The 16,940-nt window shown below is 34.6% G+C and overlaps 1 protein-coding gene across 8 annotated transcripts in view; it reads left to right on the top strand.

Annotated features, from left to right (window-relative positions):
* Fam133a (family with sequence similarity 133 member A) overlaps positions 1-16,674 on the top strand; it is a 73,025-nt gene extending 56,351 nt beyond the window's left edge. For all 8 annotated transcript variants that reach the window (XM_040283701.2, XM_040283704.2, XM_021733652.3 and 5 more), the window contains one exon: positions 13,739-16,674. In XM_040283701.2, coding sequence (XP_040139635.2) covers positions 13,839-14,582 — 744 coding nt within the window. In that variant the 5' untranslated portion in view covers positions 13,739-13,838 and the 3' untranslated portion in view covers positions 14,583-16,674. The remainder of the gene's footprint in view (positions 1-13,738) is intronic.
* Positions 16,675-16,940: the final 266 nt, after the last annotated feature.

A 16,940-nucleotide genomic window follows, 5' to 3' on the forward strand; every position in this document is an offset into this window, starting at 1 on the left:
AGTCATGTCACCTAGGTATTTCATACTAGTCAACAAAGTGTTCTCTGTATACTATCTATAAATAATTCATATCTGTAGTCCCAGATATTTAGTCCAAACTTAATTTGTTATTGAATTAAAAACATTTCATACTAAAAAAATAGTACCCAAAAAGCAAAGAACATTTCCACTGCCCTGGTATTCTTTTCTAAATTTGTTCTACACTAAAAGGAACAAGAAATCTTCATAGAAATGGCTTACTCTAGGGTCAGTATAGGACATACACAAAATGATCCTGGAGTATCTTTTGAGAGCCAGAAAATGAAGAAGTGCTTAAAAAGAAATGATGATGATATGTCAAAGGGTGCCAACTAAAAGAATTCCCAATGGCCAAAGGAAGAACGATTTTAGCAACAAAAAAAATAATATTTACCCAAAAGATAAAGTCAGTAGTGGTAAATCCATAGTGATATAAAAAATGACTGGATGAATTAATTAATAGAGATGAAAAGGTTAGTCTTTGGGCTGCAAATACAGAGGAATTCCAAATAATATATGTAGATAATATTCCATTCAGTAAGTAGAACATAACTCCCCATTCTTAGGTGTAGCCTACACATAGTGACTTCCTCCCAAAAGAGTACTTTGTGGAAAGGGAAGAGGTTTAAACTTACAGTGAATAAAAAAGACATATTATCTTAGATAACAATATTATTGATAAGTCACATTAGTGGTACGTATCCTAGATATGTGATAAGAATGATACTTTACCTATGTGTTCTTCCTAAGAACTTAAAATATAAGCCTAACTATAATAAACACATCAGTAAACTCAAATTTAAGAACATGCTAAAAAATAAGTAAGTGGTCATTGCTCATCAAAATGATACTCTGAGAAGCTACCACAGTTGAGGGGAGTGTTTTAGTCAGCATTTTTACTACTGTAAATAAAAGATCTGACCAGAACAATTGTAGAGGAGGAAAAGATTATTTGAGGGATCATGGCTTGAGAGGTCTCAGTCCACAGACAGTTGGCTCAATTCCTCAGGGCTTGAGGTGAGGCAGAACAATGTGGTGGAAGAGTATGGCAGAAGGAAGTAGCTCACGTGATGATCAGAAAGCAGAGAAAAAGATTTTAATCACCATATACAAAATATAAACCCCCAAACCACACCCCCAGTACACACCTCTTCCAACCACATCCTACCCACCTTCAGTTACCACTCAGTTGTTCCTCATCAACGGATTAATGCACTGATTGGATTAAAGCTGTCATAACCCATCATTTCTCTAAACCTTCTTGCATTGTCTCACACATGAGCTTTTGGGGAACACCTCACATCCAAACCATAACATTTCATCCTTGGCCCCCAAAAGCCCATGACCATCTAACAATGCAGTGTATATATCCAGGAGTCCTCATAGTCTCAATAGTTCCAGGATTGCCCAAAAGCTCAAGTACAATGATTTTTCTGAGACTCAGGGCAGTCTCTCATTCTCAGCTCCTATAAAAATCAAAAGTAATTTACAAGTGTTCAGTATATACAAGTACAGAGTAAACATTTCCATTCACAAAAATAGGGGCAAAGAAAGAAGGGATTGAACCAAAGCAAGACTGAAATCCAGCTGGGCAAACAAGTACTGTAGTTCTGTGTCCAGCATCTGGAGCACATTGCATCCTAATGTTCTCTCTGAAGGGCTTGTGTAGATCCAACCCTGTGGCCTTATTGGTTGCAGCCCAAGTGGCCTTTCTGTTGGCTTGTCTCTGCTCAATTCCTGCAGCTTTCCTAGGACTATGTCCCACACTTCTGAATCTCAGGTGTCTCCACTGAAGCTTCAGATTCCTCCTCATATTCCCATGCTTCACTGTATCAAGGGCTGCCTGAAGGGACTCTGACACTGCTGCACTTTTTTTTTCATCTCCAAGATTTATTCAGAAAAGTAACTATAAGCCACTTAATAAGATAGGTAAAGATTCAACCCAATCTCTTGGTATCTTTAGGTTAAAATAAGGATAAATAATTCTAACTCTGTTATAAAATGTTGGCCTCAACAGAGATTTGGATTATCTAATGAATTTTATTTATTTTCTTTTTTTTCTTTTTTTTATTGGTTGTTCAAAACATTACAAAGCTCTTGACATATCTTATTTCATACATTAGATTCAAGTGGGTTATGAACTCCCAATTTTACCCAAAATACAGATTGCAGAATCACATCAGTTACACATCCACATTTTTACATAATGCCATATTAGTAACTATTGTATTCTGCCACATTTTCTATCCTCTACTATCCCCCCTCCCCTTCCCTCACATCTTCTCTCTCTACCCCATCTACTGTAATTCATTTCTCTCCTTGTTTATTTTCCCATTCCCCTCACAACCTCTTATATGTAATTTTGTATAACAATGAAGGTCTCCCTCCATTTCCATGCAATTTCCCTTTTCTCTCCCTTTCCCTCCCACCTCATGTCTCTGTTTAATGTTAATATTTTCTTCCTGCTCTTCCTCCCTGCTCTGTTCTTAGTTGCTCTCATTATATCAAAGAAGACATTTGGTATTTGTTTTTTAGGGATTGGCTAGCTTCACTAAGCATAATCTGCTCTAGTGCCATCCATTTCCCTGCAAATTCCATGATTTTGTCATTTTTTAGTGCTGCGTAATACTCCATGGTATATAAATGCCACATTTTTTTAACCCATTCATCTATTGAAGGGCATCAGGGTTGGTTCCACAGTCTAGCTATTGTGAATTGTGCTGCTATGAACATTGATGTGGCAGTATCCCTGTAGTACGCTCTTTTAAGGTCTTCAGGGAATAGTCCAAGAAGGGCAATAGCTGGGTCAAATGGTGGTAACATTCCCAGCTTTCCCAGGAATCTCCATACTGCTTTCCAAATTGGCCGCACCAATTTGCAGTCCCACCAGCAATGTACAAGTGTATACTTTTCCCCACATCCTCACCAGCACTTGTTGTTGTTTCACTTCATAATGGCTGCCAATCTTACTGGAGTGAGATGGTATCTTAGGGTGGTTTTTATTTGCATTTCTCTGACTGTAGCTGCCTATTTACCTCTCTTATTGTTTCTCTTGCTGAGAAAAAACTTTTCAGTTTAAGTAAGTCCCATTTGTTGATTCTTGTTATTAACTCTTGTGCTATGGGTGTCCTATTAAGGAATTTGGAGCCCCACGCCACAATATGTAGATCGGAGCCAACTTTTTCTTCTATCAGATGCAGAGTCTCTGATTTGATATCTAGCTCCTTGATCCACTTTGAGTTAACTTTTGTGCATGGCGAGAGGAGAGGATTCAGTTTCATTTTGTTGCATATGGCTTTCCAGTTTTCCCAGCACCATTTGTTGAAGATGCTATCCTTCCTCCATTGCATGCTTTTAGCTCCTTTATCAAATATAAGATAGTTGTAACTTTGTGGATTAGTCTCTGTGTCCTCTATTCTATACCATTGGTCCACCCGCCTGTTTTGGTACCAGTACCATGCTGTTTTTGTCACTATTGCTCTGTAGTATAGTTTGAAATCTGGTATTGCTATACCGCCTGATTCACACTTCCTGCTTAGAATTGCTTTTGCTCTTCTGGGTCTTTTATTTTTCCATATGAATTTCATGATTGCTTTATCTATTTCTACAAGAAATGCCGTTTGGATTTTTTTTGGCATTGCATTAAACCTATAGAGAACTTTTGGTAATATCACCATTTTGATGATGTTAGTTCTGCCTATCCATGAACAGGGTACATTTTTCCATCTTCTAAGATCTTCTTCTACTTCTCTCTTTAGGGTTCTGTAGTTTTCATTGTATAAATCTTTCACCTCTTTTGTTAGGTTGATTCCCAAGTATTTTTTTTTTTTGAGGATATTGTGAATGGAGTGTTTTTCCTCATTTCCATTTCACAAGTTTTGTCGCTGATATACAGGAATGCCTTTGTTTTATGGGTGTTGATTTTATATCCTGCCACTTTGCTGAATTCATTTATTAGTTCTAGTAGTTTTTTTGTAGACCCTTTTGGGTCTTCTAGGTATAGAATCATGTCAGCTGCAAATAGTGATAATTTAAGTTCTTCTTTTCCTATTTTTATGCCTTTAATTTCTTTCGTCTGTCTAATTGCTCTGGCCAGTGTTTCGAGAACTATATTGAATAGAAGTGGTGAGAGAGGGCATCCCTGTCTTGTTCCAGATTTTAGAGGGAATGCCTTCAATTTTTCTCCATTCAGGATGATGCTAGCCTGAGGCTTAGCATTTATTTTTAATTTGAATAAAAAGAAAAAAATAAATGACAGAGAAAACTATTTTATGAAATTAGAGACCAATTGGATACAAAGGGTGAGAGAGAAAAAGGAATCTAGGTAAGATTCAGACTTGAGCACATTTACAGGATATCTAGAAGAAGAGAGTACAAAGATGAAAAGTTTTTAAAAGATAGGTCAGAGAGGAGATAAGTGATGTGACAAGAAGAGAAAGTGGAAAGGAATCGAACTCACAAGTAGAAGATATTTCTTCTAAGCACAGAGACAAAGAATAAAGAAAAGCTATGAATGCAGGTAGTTTTGGGAAAGTGGTAGAAGGTAAAATGAAGAGAGTTGAAGTATTTCTCACATAATAGCCTTTGTTTTCACTCTGTGGTAGGTGCTAAGGTCATCTGCTAAGACTAGAACAGCATAGGAGAGTTGAGATAGTAATTAAAAGTTGGAATAATAGCAGAGGCTAATGGGAGAGGGCACTGACAGTATGCAAGTGTGTGAGAGGCCTTTGAAATTGCAGAATATGTGTGTTCCTTTCCCAGAAGATAAAGTGCATTGAGAAAAGAGAAAAAAATTGACATCAACAGAGTCTCTTTTCAGAAACACTTTGCTTTAAAAGTACTGTGACTTACTTTATACTTCTATTATAGAACAAAGAAAAACTTGATTTGTTTCTCTATTTATTTGAATGGAAATAAGCTAACATACCATATTGCTTAAATTGTGACACCCACCTTATAATCAGGGTGTTATTAACAGAGTTTATTTATTCTTACAATACTTCTCTTTGGATCATCTATTATATTCCAAATGCTATGTTATATATTCATGGAGATTATGATCTGGTAAAAGTAATAGTTATTATACAAATATTAATCAAATGAAGATGTCATTATAATTATAATTGGAAATATAAAAGTAAAGATATTATTAAAGAGATACTGATACATGATATGAGATCTGACACATAAGTCAAAGCTTTCCAGAAGAAGGGGTTAAACAGAATGGAAATAAAAAAGATCCATAGTTGATTGAATATTCCAAGAAAAAGAAATATCTTACGCTAAAACTTCAGATTAAAAAATAGCTGAGTTCAATGCGAAACCTTCATATACTGTAATAAACTAGTTTATCTCAATTTCTTCTTCTAGAAAGTGGTTATATTTACATCACTTGTCACTGAATATATTCAGGTAAATGTGAATATGAATGTAAGCTTATTAAAAATATATTTTAAAGTTTTACAATATAGTTATATCGTAAATACCAATAAATGTAGTTATTATACAAATCTCTATTTTACAAGTAATTTCATTGAGTTTTCAGTGAGACATATAACTGTTGATGAATTCTCACAGACACATGCACTTGATTGAAAATCTTTTTCAGGATACTTGGCTATCTCATTGATATTTAATCTAAAGCACCCAACTCTTCTCAAATATCTGGACATTTGGATAAGGATTTTGTGATAAAAAATCTTAATCATCTTTGTTTATACTAGCTCATGTAAGTGTAAGTAATATGCTAATGAATTAAATGCCTCTTGGAAAGTTATTTAAATAATTCAAGATAGCAACTATATACTAAATTTTGAAATGATAATAATCTTCACATATATGATAATACCTTTAATTACCACACATTTTGCCATTTCACATTGAATGATAACATAGAGAATAACTAGAGCACAATCTAATTCAGAAGCTAAATAAAAGATAAAGAAGATTTATGGTGAAATTTATTGATGCTTTATAATTCCTGGAAATAGTTAGCTCCAGCAAGCATGTATAATATGACATCTTTCCTACTAAAATAGTGAACACATCCTATTTTAATTATTAACATGAGTGTTCTGAAGAAGGAATCATTGATCTTATCTTGAGATAAGAGACACAGAGACAAACATGCTAGAAAACTGTACTGTGTTGAAACTATCTTCCTCAGGTGAATTCCTTCCAGCATAGCTGTGTCTTGGAGCATTTGTCATTCTAGGGAAAATGTGCAGAATTTAAAAAGGTGCTTCATCTCTCTTCCCTCTATAGAATTGTCTTCAAATGACAAGAGTTGTTTCTGCAGTCTTAAGTATGATACCTGAAAGCTTAGAGCAGAAACAAAATAATACAGATGCAAGTAACAAAATAGAAAGGGATGGCTTTGGGAGAGGCCCCAAATACAAATTTTATTCAAGTTTTTGTTTTAAGGAAATTAGTACTTCACCATTTTATTTATCTTAACATTGTAACTCATTTGAGATTTTATATTCAGAAAAAAACAACTCATCATTATTGTTTTAATTTTAATGCGAATGAAGCAAAATGCCTTAAACTATTAAAATTATTTTAATTTAAAATTGACAAATCATAGTTGTATATATTTATGGGGTACATAGAAATGTTATGATTCATGAAAAAATGGAGAATAATTTCCTCAAGATAATTAACATATTCATCACCTCAAATACTAAACCAACTTTTTATTTAAAATGTTTTTAGATTTAGAGTGAAGATAGAGCTAAGAGGTGTAGAGAAAAAGAAGGACACTATTGGTAACTGGATTAGAGGCCATTCATGTTATGTTCTGGCTGAGAAGTTGCTGCGTTTTGCCAGTGTCCTGAGACTATTTATGAGGCTAATTTTAAAAGTGACAATGAACTTCTTAATCTGCAGGAAGAAATTTCTAGGCATCATGGCATTTAGGTGCTGAAAATGGATACTAATGGAGACTTTTAGCCAAGTTTATTTTGATAGAGCAAAAAGCAGAAATACTTAAAAAACTTGGATTTGAAAGGAGGGAGAAAAACAGGGGCTAAGGAAGTTGCAGTTATTAAAAACATTAATACTGCCCTTACTGAAATGCTAAAGAGTTTGCTCAATGACAAAAAGAAAGATGGCTTGAGGGCATCTCAGGAGCTGGTAAGACCAGACCCATATCTGACTCAAGGAAGTAAAAGTAAAAATTCTCTTGAGAATAGACCAGTGGGGTACTTTTTCTTTTAAATATGCTCAGCTACCCAGGCACTCAGAAGTTCTGCAGCCAGGGTCCCTGGAAGATTGGCTACTGTTCAAGATGGACACAGACCCTGGCATCAACCACATGGTGTGAGTTACACAGGAATGTAGGAAGCTGAAGTTAGGGGGTCATGGAGGCTTCCACCAATATTTCAAAGGAAGGCTTAGGAAGTCAGGTAAAGTGCACCAGTGTCTCTGATGAACCTAGATGCAAAAATCCTCAATAAAATTCTGGCAAATTGGATACAAAGGCACATCAAAAAAATTGTGCACCATGATCAAGTAGGATTCATCCCTGGGATGCAAGGATGGTTCAATATACGGAAATCAATAAATGTTATTCACCACATCAACAGACTTAAAGATAAGAACCATATGATCATCTCGATAGACGCAGAAAAAGCATTCGACAAAGTACAGCATCCCTTTATGTTCAAAACATTAGAAAAACTAGGGATAACAGGAACTTTCCTCGACATTGTAAAAGCTATCCATGCTAAGCCTCAGGCTAGCATCATCCTGAATGGAGAAAAATTGAAGGCATTCCCTCTAAAATCTGGAACAAGACAGGGATGCCCTCTTTCACCACTTCTATTTAACATAGTTCTTGAAACACTGGCCAGAGCAATTAGATAGATGAAAGAAATTAAAGGCATAAAAATAGGAAAAGAAGAACTTAAATTATCACTATTTGCAGCTGACATGATTCTATACCTAGAAGACCCAAAAGGGTCTACAAAAAAAAACTACTAGAACTAATAAATGAATTCAGGAAAGTGGCAGGATATAAAATCAACAAGCATAAATCAAAGGCATTTCTGTATATCAACAACAAAACTTGTGAAATGGAAATGAGGAAAAACACTCCATTCACAATATCCTCAAAAAAAAAAATACTTGGGATCAACCTAACAAAAGAGGTGAAAGATTTATACAATGAAAACTACAGAACCCTAAAAAGAGAAGTAGAAGAAGATCTTAGAAGATGGAAAAATATACCCTGTTCATGGATAGGCAGAACTAACATTATCAAAATGGCGATATTACCAAAAGTTCTCTATAGGTTTAATGCAATGCCAATCAAGATCCCAACGGCATTTCTTGTAGAAATAGATAAAGCAATCATGAAATTCATATGGAAAAATAAAAGACCCAGAATAGCAAAAGCAATTCTAAGCAGGAAGTGTGAATCAGGTGATATAGCAATACCAGATTTCAAACTATACTACAGAGCAATAGTAACAAAAACAGCATGGTACTGGTACCAAAACAGGCGGGTGGACCAATGGTACAGAATAGAGGACACAGAGACCAATCCACAAAGTTACAACTATCTTATATTTGATAAAGGTGCTAAAAGCATGCAATGAAGGAAGGATAGCATCTTCAACAAATGGTGCTGGGAAAACTGGAAAGCCATATGCAACAAAATGAAACTGAATCCTCTCCTCTCGCCATGCACAAAAGTTAACTCAAAATGGATCAAAGAGCTTGATATCAAATCAGAGACTCTGCGTCTGATAGAAGAAAAAGTTGGCTCCGATCTACATATTGTGGGGTGGGGCTCCAAATTCCTTAATAGGACACCCATAGCACAAGAGTTAATAACAAGAATCAACAAATGGGACTTACTTAAACTGAAAAGTTTTTTCTCAGCAAGAGAAACAATAAGAGAGGTAAATAGGGAGCCTACATCATGGGAACAGATTTTTACTCCTCACACTTCAGAAAGAGCCCTAATATCCAGAGTATACAAAGAACTCAAAAAATTAGACAATAAGATAATAAATAACCCAATCAGCAAGTGGGCCAAGGACCTGAACAGAGGCTTCTCATAGGAGGACATACAATCAATCAACAAGTACATGAAAACAATCAACAAGTACATGAAAAAATGCTCACCATCTCCAGCAGTCAGAGAAATGCAATAAAAACCACCCTAAGATACCATCTCCCTCCAGTAAGATTGGCAGCCATTATGAAGTGAAACAACAACAAGTGCTGGCGAGGATGTGGGGAAAAGTATACACTTGTACACTGCTGGTGGGACTGCAAACTGGTGCGGCCAATTTGAAAAGCAGTATGGAGATTCCTGGGAAAGCTGGGAATGTTACCACCATTTGACCCAGCTATTGCCCTTCTTGGACTATTCCCTGAAGACCTTAAAAGAGCGTACTACAGGGATACTGCCACATCAATGTTCATAGCAGCACAATTCACAATAGCTAGACTGTGGAACCAACCCTGATGCCCTTCAATAGATGAATGGGTTAAAAAAATGTGGCATTTATATACCATGGAGTATTACGCAGCACTAAAAAATGACAAAATCATGGAATTTGCAGGGAAATGGATGGCACTAGAGCAGATTATGCTTAGTGAAGCTAGCCAATCCCTAACAAACAAATACCAAATGTCTTCTTTGATATAATGAGAGCAACTAAGAACAGAGCAGGGAGGAAGAGCAGGAAGAAAATATTAACATTAAACAGAGACATGAGGTGGGAGGGAAAGGGAGAGAAAAGGGAAATTGCATGGAAATGGAGGGAGACCCTCATTGTTATACAAAATTATATATAAGAGGTTGTGAGGGGAATGGGAAAATAAACAAGGAGAGAAATGAATTACAGTAGATGGGGTAGAGAGAGAAGATGGGAGGGGAGGGAGGATAGTAGAGGATAGGAAAGGTGGCAGAATACAACAGTTACTAATATGGCATTATGTAAAAATGTGGATGTGTAACTGATGTGATTCTGCAATCTGTATTTGGGGTAAAAATGGAAGTTCATAACCCACTTGAATCTAATGTATGAAATATGATATGTCAAGAGCTTTGTAATGTTTTGAACAACCAATAAAAAATCAATAATAAAAAACTAAAACATTAAAAAATTATGCATTAATATAGAGAACAGCAGAGAAAATGAAAACAAAAGAGCAAAGTTACAAGTATAAATACTTTAGATATGGGGATTATTTAATACACACACACACACACAAAAAAAAAAAAACAAGAACTAAAAGAAAAGTAAGAAAAAAATAAAGAACAATTTTTTTCCATAACTCTGCATCCATCATTATGGTTACCTTTACTTTATTTTCCTTCTTTTTGAGTCTATGTACTCTAGATCTCTATCTTATCACCTCAAGTTTGTTATTCTTTAACTCATTGTTATCTGCTCTCACTACTTATTTGGAATCTCATTATCAAAGATGACTTACTAATGGCTTCTTAGTAGCTAAATGTAATGGATTTTTTTTCAGATTATATTTTAATTGATCTATATTTTGCATTTAATATTGTTGTCTAGGGCATTCTTTCTTTTTCTTTCCTGGATTTTTAAAGATGTTGTGGTTTAGATATGAAATGACCCCAAATAACTCAAATGTGATACAATGCAACAAAGTTTAGAGGTAATATGATTGGGTTAGGATATCCTTAACTTAATCAGTGCATTAACCCACTTGAATGGATTAACTGTATGGTAACTGTAGGAAGGTAGGGTGTGTCTGTAGGCGATAGTTCACTGAGCATGTTCCATTGGGGTTCACATTTTGTCCCAGGTGAGCTTACTGATTGTCATGACCTATTCTATTCCTCCACATCCTTCTATGTTGATGAAGTGATGCCTCACTTCAAGCCCAAAGCTATAGAGTTTGTCACTCATGGTCTAAGGCCTCTAAAACCATGAGCCAAATAAACTTTTCCTTCTCTAATTATTCATTTCAGGTTTTGTTTTTTTTTGTCACAGTGGTAAAAAAAACTGACTCAAACAAAAGATAAAGATAATATCTGCTCCTAATAAAACATGTAAGCATCACAGAGCCATGAAGATTAATTGCAATTGCTTTGAAACTTCATTTTCCCTGTGTTTCTGTGGCTCTTATTTTGTTTTCTGATGCTGATCTAGCTTTTATATACTCTGGATAATTTTCCAATGTGGTCTTTTTTTAAAAAATTTTATTGTTGGTGGTTCAAAACATTACATAGTTTTGGTAATACCATATTTCACACATTTGATTCAAGTGGGTTATGAACTCCCATTTTTACCCCGTGGTCTTTATGAGCTTTCCTTTCCCTGTTAATATGTTGTTTGTCGATTACAAGGCTTAAACTTTTCTTTTTTAGTTGAATTCCTCCTTCAAGATGAGGAATGACTTCCACCTTCACTCCATGACTGCTGTTCTTATATCTTTAACACAGATTACTTTATGGAGTACCAGCACTCATACATTGAATTTCTTCCATACAGATTAATTCAGATATCTCAAAGGTACTTCCAACTTTGAGACAAAAATGGAACCTAGAACCTTTTCTCAAAGTCTGTGTGATTATATACATAATCTAGTCCTTGGGCATTGCGTTTATCTAGTGTCTCAAGTCAGAACCTTTACCTAGATTCCCTTTTCTCTCTCACCCTTTGTATCCAATCGGTCACTAATTTCATAGAATAGTTTTATCTCTCATATATTTTCTTCTCTTTTTATTCAAATTATTGTTTTAATTTAGACATTTCATTTTTATTTACATAAATACTTAGATGGTCTCATTGCCTCAAGTGTTACCTGTCTCCAATCCATTTTTCAATTTACAATAATTGTTTCTTAAACAGAGTTTATAAAGTTAACTCAAAGATGAATTTATCACTTTCCTGCTTAAAATAGTCAATATATCACCATTAGCTTCACTGTAAGTCCCTCGGGATAAATTCCAGAGTCCTTAGCATAGTATCCAAGGCCTTTGTGAACTGGCCTTTGCCTACCTTTCTAAATGATATCAGGATTAGGTCCCAAGGAACTGAAATTAAAGTGGACAATGCTATTTTAAGTGTCAAGTAGCAGAAAGAACCAGAAGTTGATTATAAACTAAACTCCTTAAGGGCTTCTGATGTTGGTCAAGGCCAGGACACCATAATATTTGATAAGTCTTTAGGAGAGGGCTAAGAATGAAAATGATAGAAAGATCTAAGAAGAACTAGACAGAACTGAAGGGGAAGGACAATAAGATGAAGAAAACAACAAATCCAATACAGGGAACTATCACCAAATTGACTGAAATGTCTGTGGCACTGAGTTTATGAAGGGTACATGTATCAGGTTGACTTAAAGGGTTAGGGTCCTGATGGGGACTGACAAAAAAATCTTTGCTATATCTGACCATCTTTCTCTTTTAAAAAATACTTTGTTGGCTCCCTACCAACGGTAGGACAAATGACCCAAGAGACCCTCTATAATTAGACTTCTTCCTGTTTCTATAACCTTACCTCCTGTCCCTGTCCTTTTACATTTAGGCTCCATCAAAACAAATTACACGATGATCTTTCAAATCCTTATGTTTCACTATATATTGTTTTCTCTTCCTGAGATGTCTTTCAATTCTGTATTTCCTAGGTGAACTCCTCTTCATCCTTCAAAATCTTGTAAAGAGACTACTAACTCCAGAGCCTCCCTCTGAATTTTCCTCTCTCCCAGATTACCCATCTATCCATTCCTTTTGTTTATTACTGAGCATATTTATTAAGTATCAAGAATGGGTCCCATTCCATTGTATATTGGAAACACCATGATGAATAAGATAGGCCAAACATGGATTTTACCCTTCTTGGCCTTGCATGTATCAGTGCACATGTACAACCAAATAAATAAATAAAATGATTATCAAATTAATAAGTGTTGTGCATTAAAGAAACAAGGAGCTGGGATATAGAAAATGAGGATGGGGGTTGAGAGAGGGAACATACTTGAGTATAACATTAAGCTATATGAAATTGTTGCTGTTTGAACTGTTTGTGTCTTATAAAATAAGACAGTTTATAAAGTCTAATAGTTGTCCTTCTGAGGCATTGACATTTAAACTGATTACTGAAACTAGGTGGAATTGACTAAATAAATAAATAGAATAAACATCCATTTACATTTACATAATGTCCAAGTGAGAGATGATAGTTGATGAAAATATATTTAGAGAGAAATAAAGGGATAAGAAAACTATCATAGAGGTTTAAACAGCAGGATTTAGTAATGGATTGGATGTGAGATTTGAGGGAGAAGGTTTTGTTTGGTATTACTTTCAGGTTTCTCTCAAAACTTGTACCGTGGATTTTGCTGCAATTTCCTAAATTGGCGAAAGTCTACCTGATACAGATTTTAACACTATAAATTTCACTCTACTTAGCATCTGAGGAAAGAATGAAAGAAAGGAAAAAGATAAGTGTCATACAATATAAAAGAAAATAGTTATTAAACATCTTAGATACTTGTTAGAACATTAAATGAAATTTATAAAACACTTTATGCTATTTTCATACCATAGTGTCTGTAATTGCAAAAATCTTGAATGTGTATATAGTTTGTTCTTAGAAGATAATATTTTGGTAATTTCTACTGTACTACATAGTATATGTGATAAGCAGTGAAGAATAAAGTTTATGTGTTTATTTTGTCTTATATTAAAGATGTTTTGTAATCATTCTGTGTGCTTCTTTTACAGAATGGAACATGCTTGGTATACTGGCAGATGAAGAATTTAAGGAGAGTGTCTATCTTGTTCTCCTTGGTAACTGAATCTACTCTGAGAACATTAAGGCACCATGGGAAAGCGGGATAACCGGGTGGCCTACATGAATCCTATAGCAATGGCCAGATGGAGGGGCCCAACTCAATCTGCAGGCCCAACAATACAAGATTATCTGAATCGACCAAGGCCCACCTGGGAAGAAGTGAAGAAACAATTAGAAAACAAAAAGAAAGGCTCCAAGGCCTTAGCTGAATTTGAAGAAAAAATGAATGAAAGTTGGAAGAAAGAGCTTGAAAAAAGCAGAGAGAAATTATTAAGTGGAAGTGAGAGTTCAACCAAAAAGAGAGAAAAAAAGAAAAAGAAAAAGAAGAAATCTTGTCAGTTGTCATCATCTTCATCAAGTGCTGATTCTTCAAGCAGTTCTTCAGATTCAGAAAATGAAGAAAAGAAGCCAGGAAAAAAGAGAAAGAAAAAGAAGAACCGCTCACACAAATCATCAGAATGCTCAACATCTGCACCAGAATCAGAGAGCAAGGAATCTGTAAAAAAGAAAAAGAAGTCAAAGGTAGAAATAAGGAAAGAAAAGTGTATTAGAAGTCTCAGCAAAAAGAGAAAGAAAACTTATCCTGAGGATAAACCATCTTCACCTGAGTCTTCATCAGAATCAGATCATGAAGAGGAAGTACAAGCAAAAAAGAAGAGAAAGTGTGAAGAGAAAGAAAAAGCAATAGAAAAAGTAAAGAAGAAAAAGAAACAACATAAGAAACATAGTAAAAAGAAAAAAAAGAAGTCTGGTTCAAGTCACAAGTCAGGATAACATCAAGGAAAAAAAGCAAGCATTCATTCATATTTTAAAAAAATAGCAAAGTCTGAAGGAAACTTCAACTGTGAAAGTTAGGGCATATTTACCAAAATGCATGAGTTTCCCTGTGTTAGTAGAGTTATTCTTGGACTTTGAGTTGCCATTCAAATGCCACTGTGCCGGAAGAGGCCATACTTGTTGCCTGCAGCTTAAATATTTTGTTTTGTTTGTCTTTCATCCTGGTGGTCATTCCTCTGGGAGCTAAAACTCTGTTGTCATATTAATGGTTATAATTAGAATTAAAGTAAAATATTTTAGATAATGAGTAATCCTGACCGAAAAAGCATATCTAAGGTCAAATATATCTGATTTATACACATCTTTAAAATATAAGTAGAAACATCATAACAATATAGTTAACATTTTTGAAAGAAGGACTTAATATTGATGTCTCAAAATCCTTATTTTGTAGATGTTTAGTTTATTTTACTGTTTATTCTTCAGTAAATTTTTCTTTACAGGGAGAAAGGGCTTGCAGCGAGCAATGGGGGAGAGTGTTTGCTACTCTGGCTAGCTGAATAGTGTGCCTTTGATCCTTAACATCCTATTTTTGCCAGTGTAGCAGCCATTTTTTCTTAATGAAATTCTGGGATATTCTTGTATGCTGCTTCAGGTTAACAAAACAGACAGCAGGTTACAGCATAAGTAAACCCCCAAGACTATGACATTTACCTCTTTAGCATTAGAATATTACATAGATTGAATTAACTTTGATACCTACCAGAAGGGAATCATTTTAAACAGTTCCTGGTATTTTTTGATTAATAAAATTCTGAAAATTTTTTGCATATTTTGTACAGTTAAGTTTTAATTATCTAGTGATATTCTTTATAACTAATGATTCTTTTTAAATATGATTTATGCTTAGGGTATGAAATTAAAGTTTGTAGTTTCATAATCTTGGTATATTAATTTCATTACTCTGTGTTTAATTGCACACTTGCCAAAACATTTAATATGTAAAGAGAAGGTTTTTAAAACATATTTAATGCCTTCATATTGAAGCTGGTTTACTATAAGCAAGTTGAGTGCCAGACCTCTAGTACGCTGTGTATCTTGTTACATAAAACTACTGCCAAAATCTTAGTAAGTATGATGTTTAAAAATTTGTTGTCATAAGCATTTATATTGAATTAAAATAGGAGTTAAATTCATGTGATAATGATATCCTTTATCTTCCTGTGCCCATATTTTACTAAGATTTGGTGCCTTGTGTCTGTTGCTGTTTCATGTTTACCACTAATGTTGAAAACCTATTTTTACTTTACATTTTTATATATCAGAGTAACATAAATTATACATTTATGTCTCAAAAATACCTATTGCAGAGGATATACCAATTATAATGTCCTAGGTACAAAATATGTTGATATGATGAGAGGCTCAGTAGCTATTTTTCAATAGCTGATTTCATTTTGGCTTTATTTAAATCACAAAATTATAAAGATAGAAAACATATAATTGATAAATAACATATTGGCTCTCAAAATTTTTGCATTAACATTACCAGAATCTATCAGTAAGGTTGTTGGAGCATTATAGTAATGCCATGTTAGGTTACCTTGGAGCTTCGTAACTTTAGCTGTTTCTTAAAAATATATCTATATGTATATGCTGATAAAAACTATTACATTTAAGGGATATTTTGTATCCATATAGAGTTTTTCAAGATTATTATTCATTAAAATGTTTCTTAAAAGCTTATATTATTTGTAGAATATGGTGAAGACATCTGCAGTTCATCATTGTGTGCTCCTGTTCACTTTTCAGACCCTTGTAGTTAGGTGATGTCATTTGACTACTTCTGGCAGAGGGATTGAAAACAGAAGTGATGTATCATTTCCATACTGGAACAGTTAAAAGTCCTGCATGACCCTCCAGCTCTCTCTTTACCTGCCACCATGACCTGAAGGCAATGATACCTACCTTCAGATGGACAAAAGCTGTATCTTTATGTCCTTGTTTAGAAGCATCCTTCCCTGAAAAGCTGATGGATTTGCAGTGGACTTTTTTGAGAGTAAAAAATAAATAGTTATGTGTTAAGACACTGAGATTTTGGATCAGATTTTATTGCTGCAGCATCACCTAAACTAATCTAACCAGTAAAATAACTTTGAAATGTCTCTTCATTGTTAACATTAAAAGAACTCATCTTTTATCACATCTTCCTATAGTCTGCAAGTCACACTGAGATCATTTATGCCATTTTGAAAGAAATGTTAATTGTTTTTGCATTGGTCTTTATATGCTGACTGAGGGAGGAGGTAGTCTAGCACCATATTTCAGTTTTCTGATTAGCCCAGTGTTCTAGTA

Source organism: Ictidomys tridecemlineatus, chromosome X (genome assembly GCF_052094955.1).
Source record: "Ictidomys tridecemlineatus isolate mIctTri1 chromosome X, mIctTri1.hap1, whole genome shotgun sequence".
NCBI classification, from domain to species: Eukaryota; Metazoa; Chordata; class Mammalia; order Rodentia; family Sciuridae; genus Ictidomys; species Ictidomys tridecemlineatus.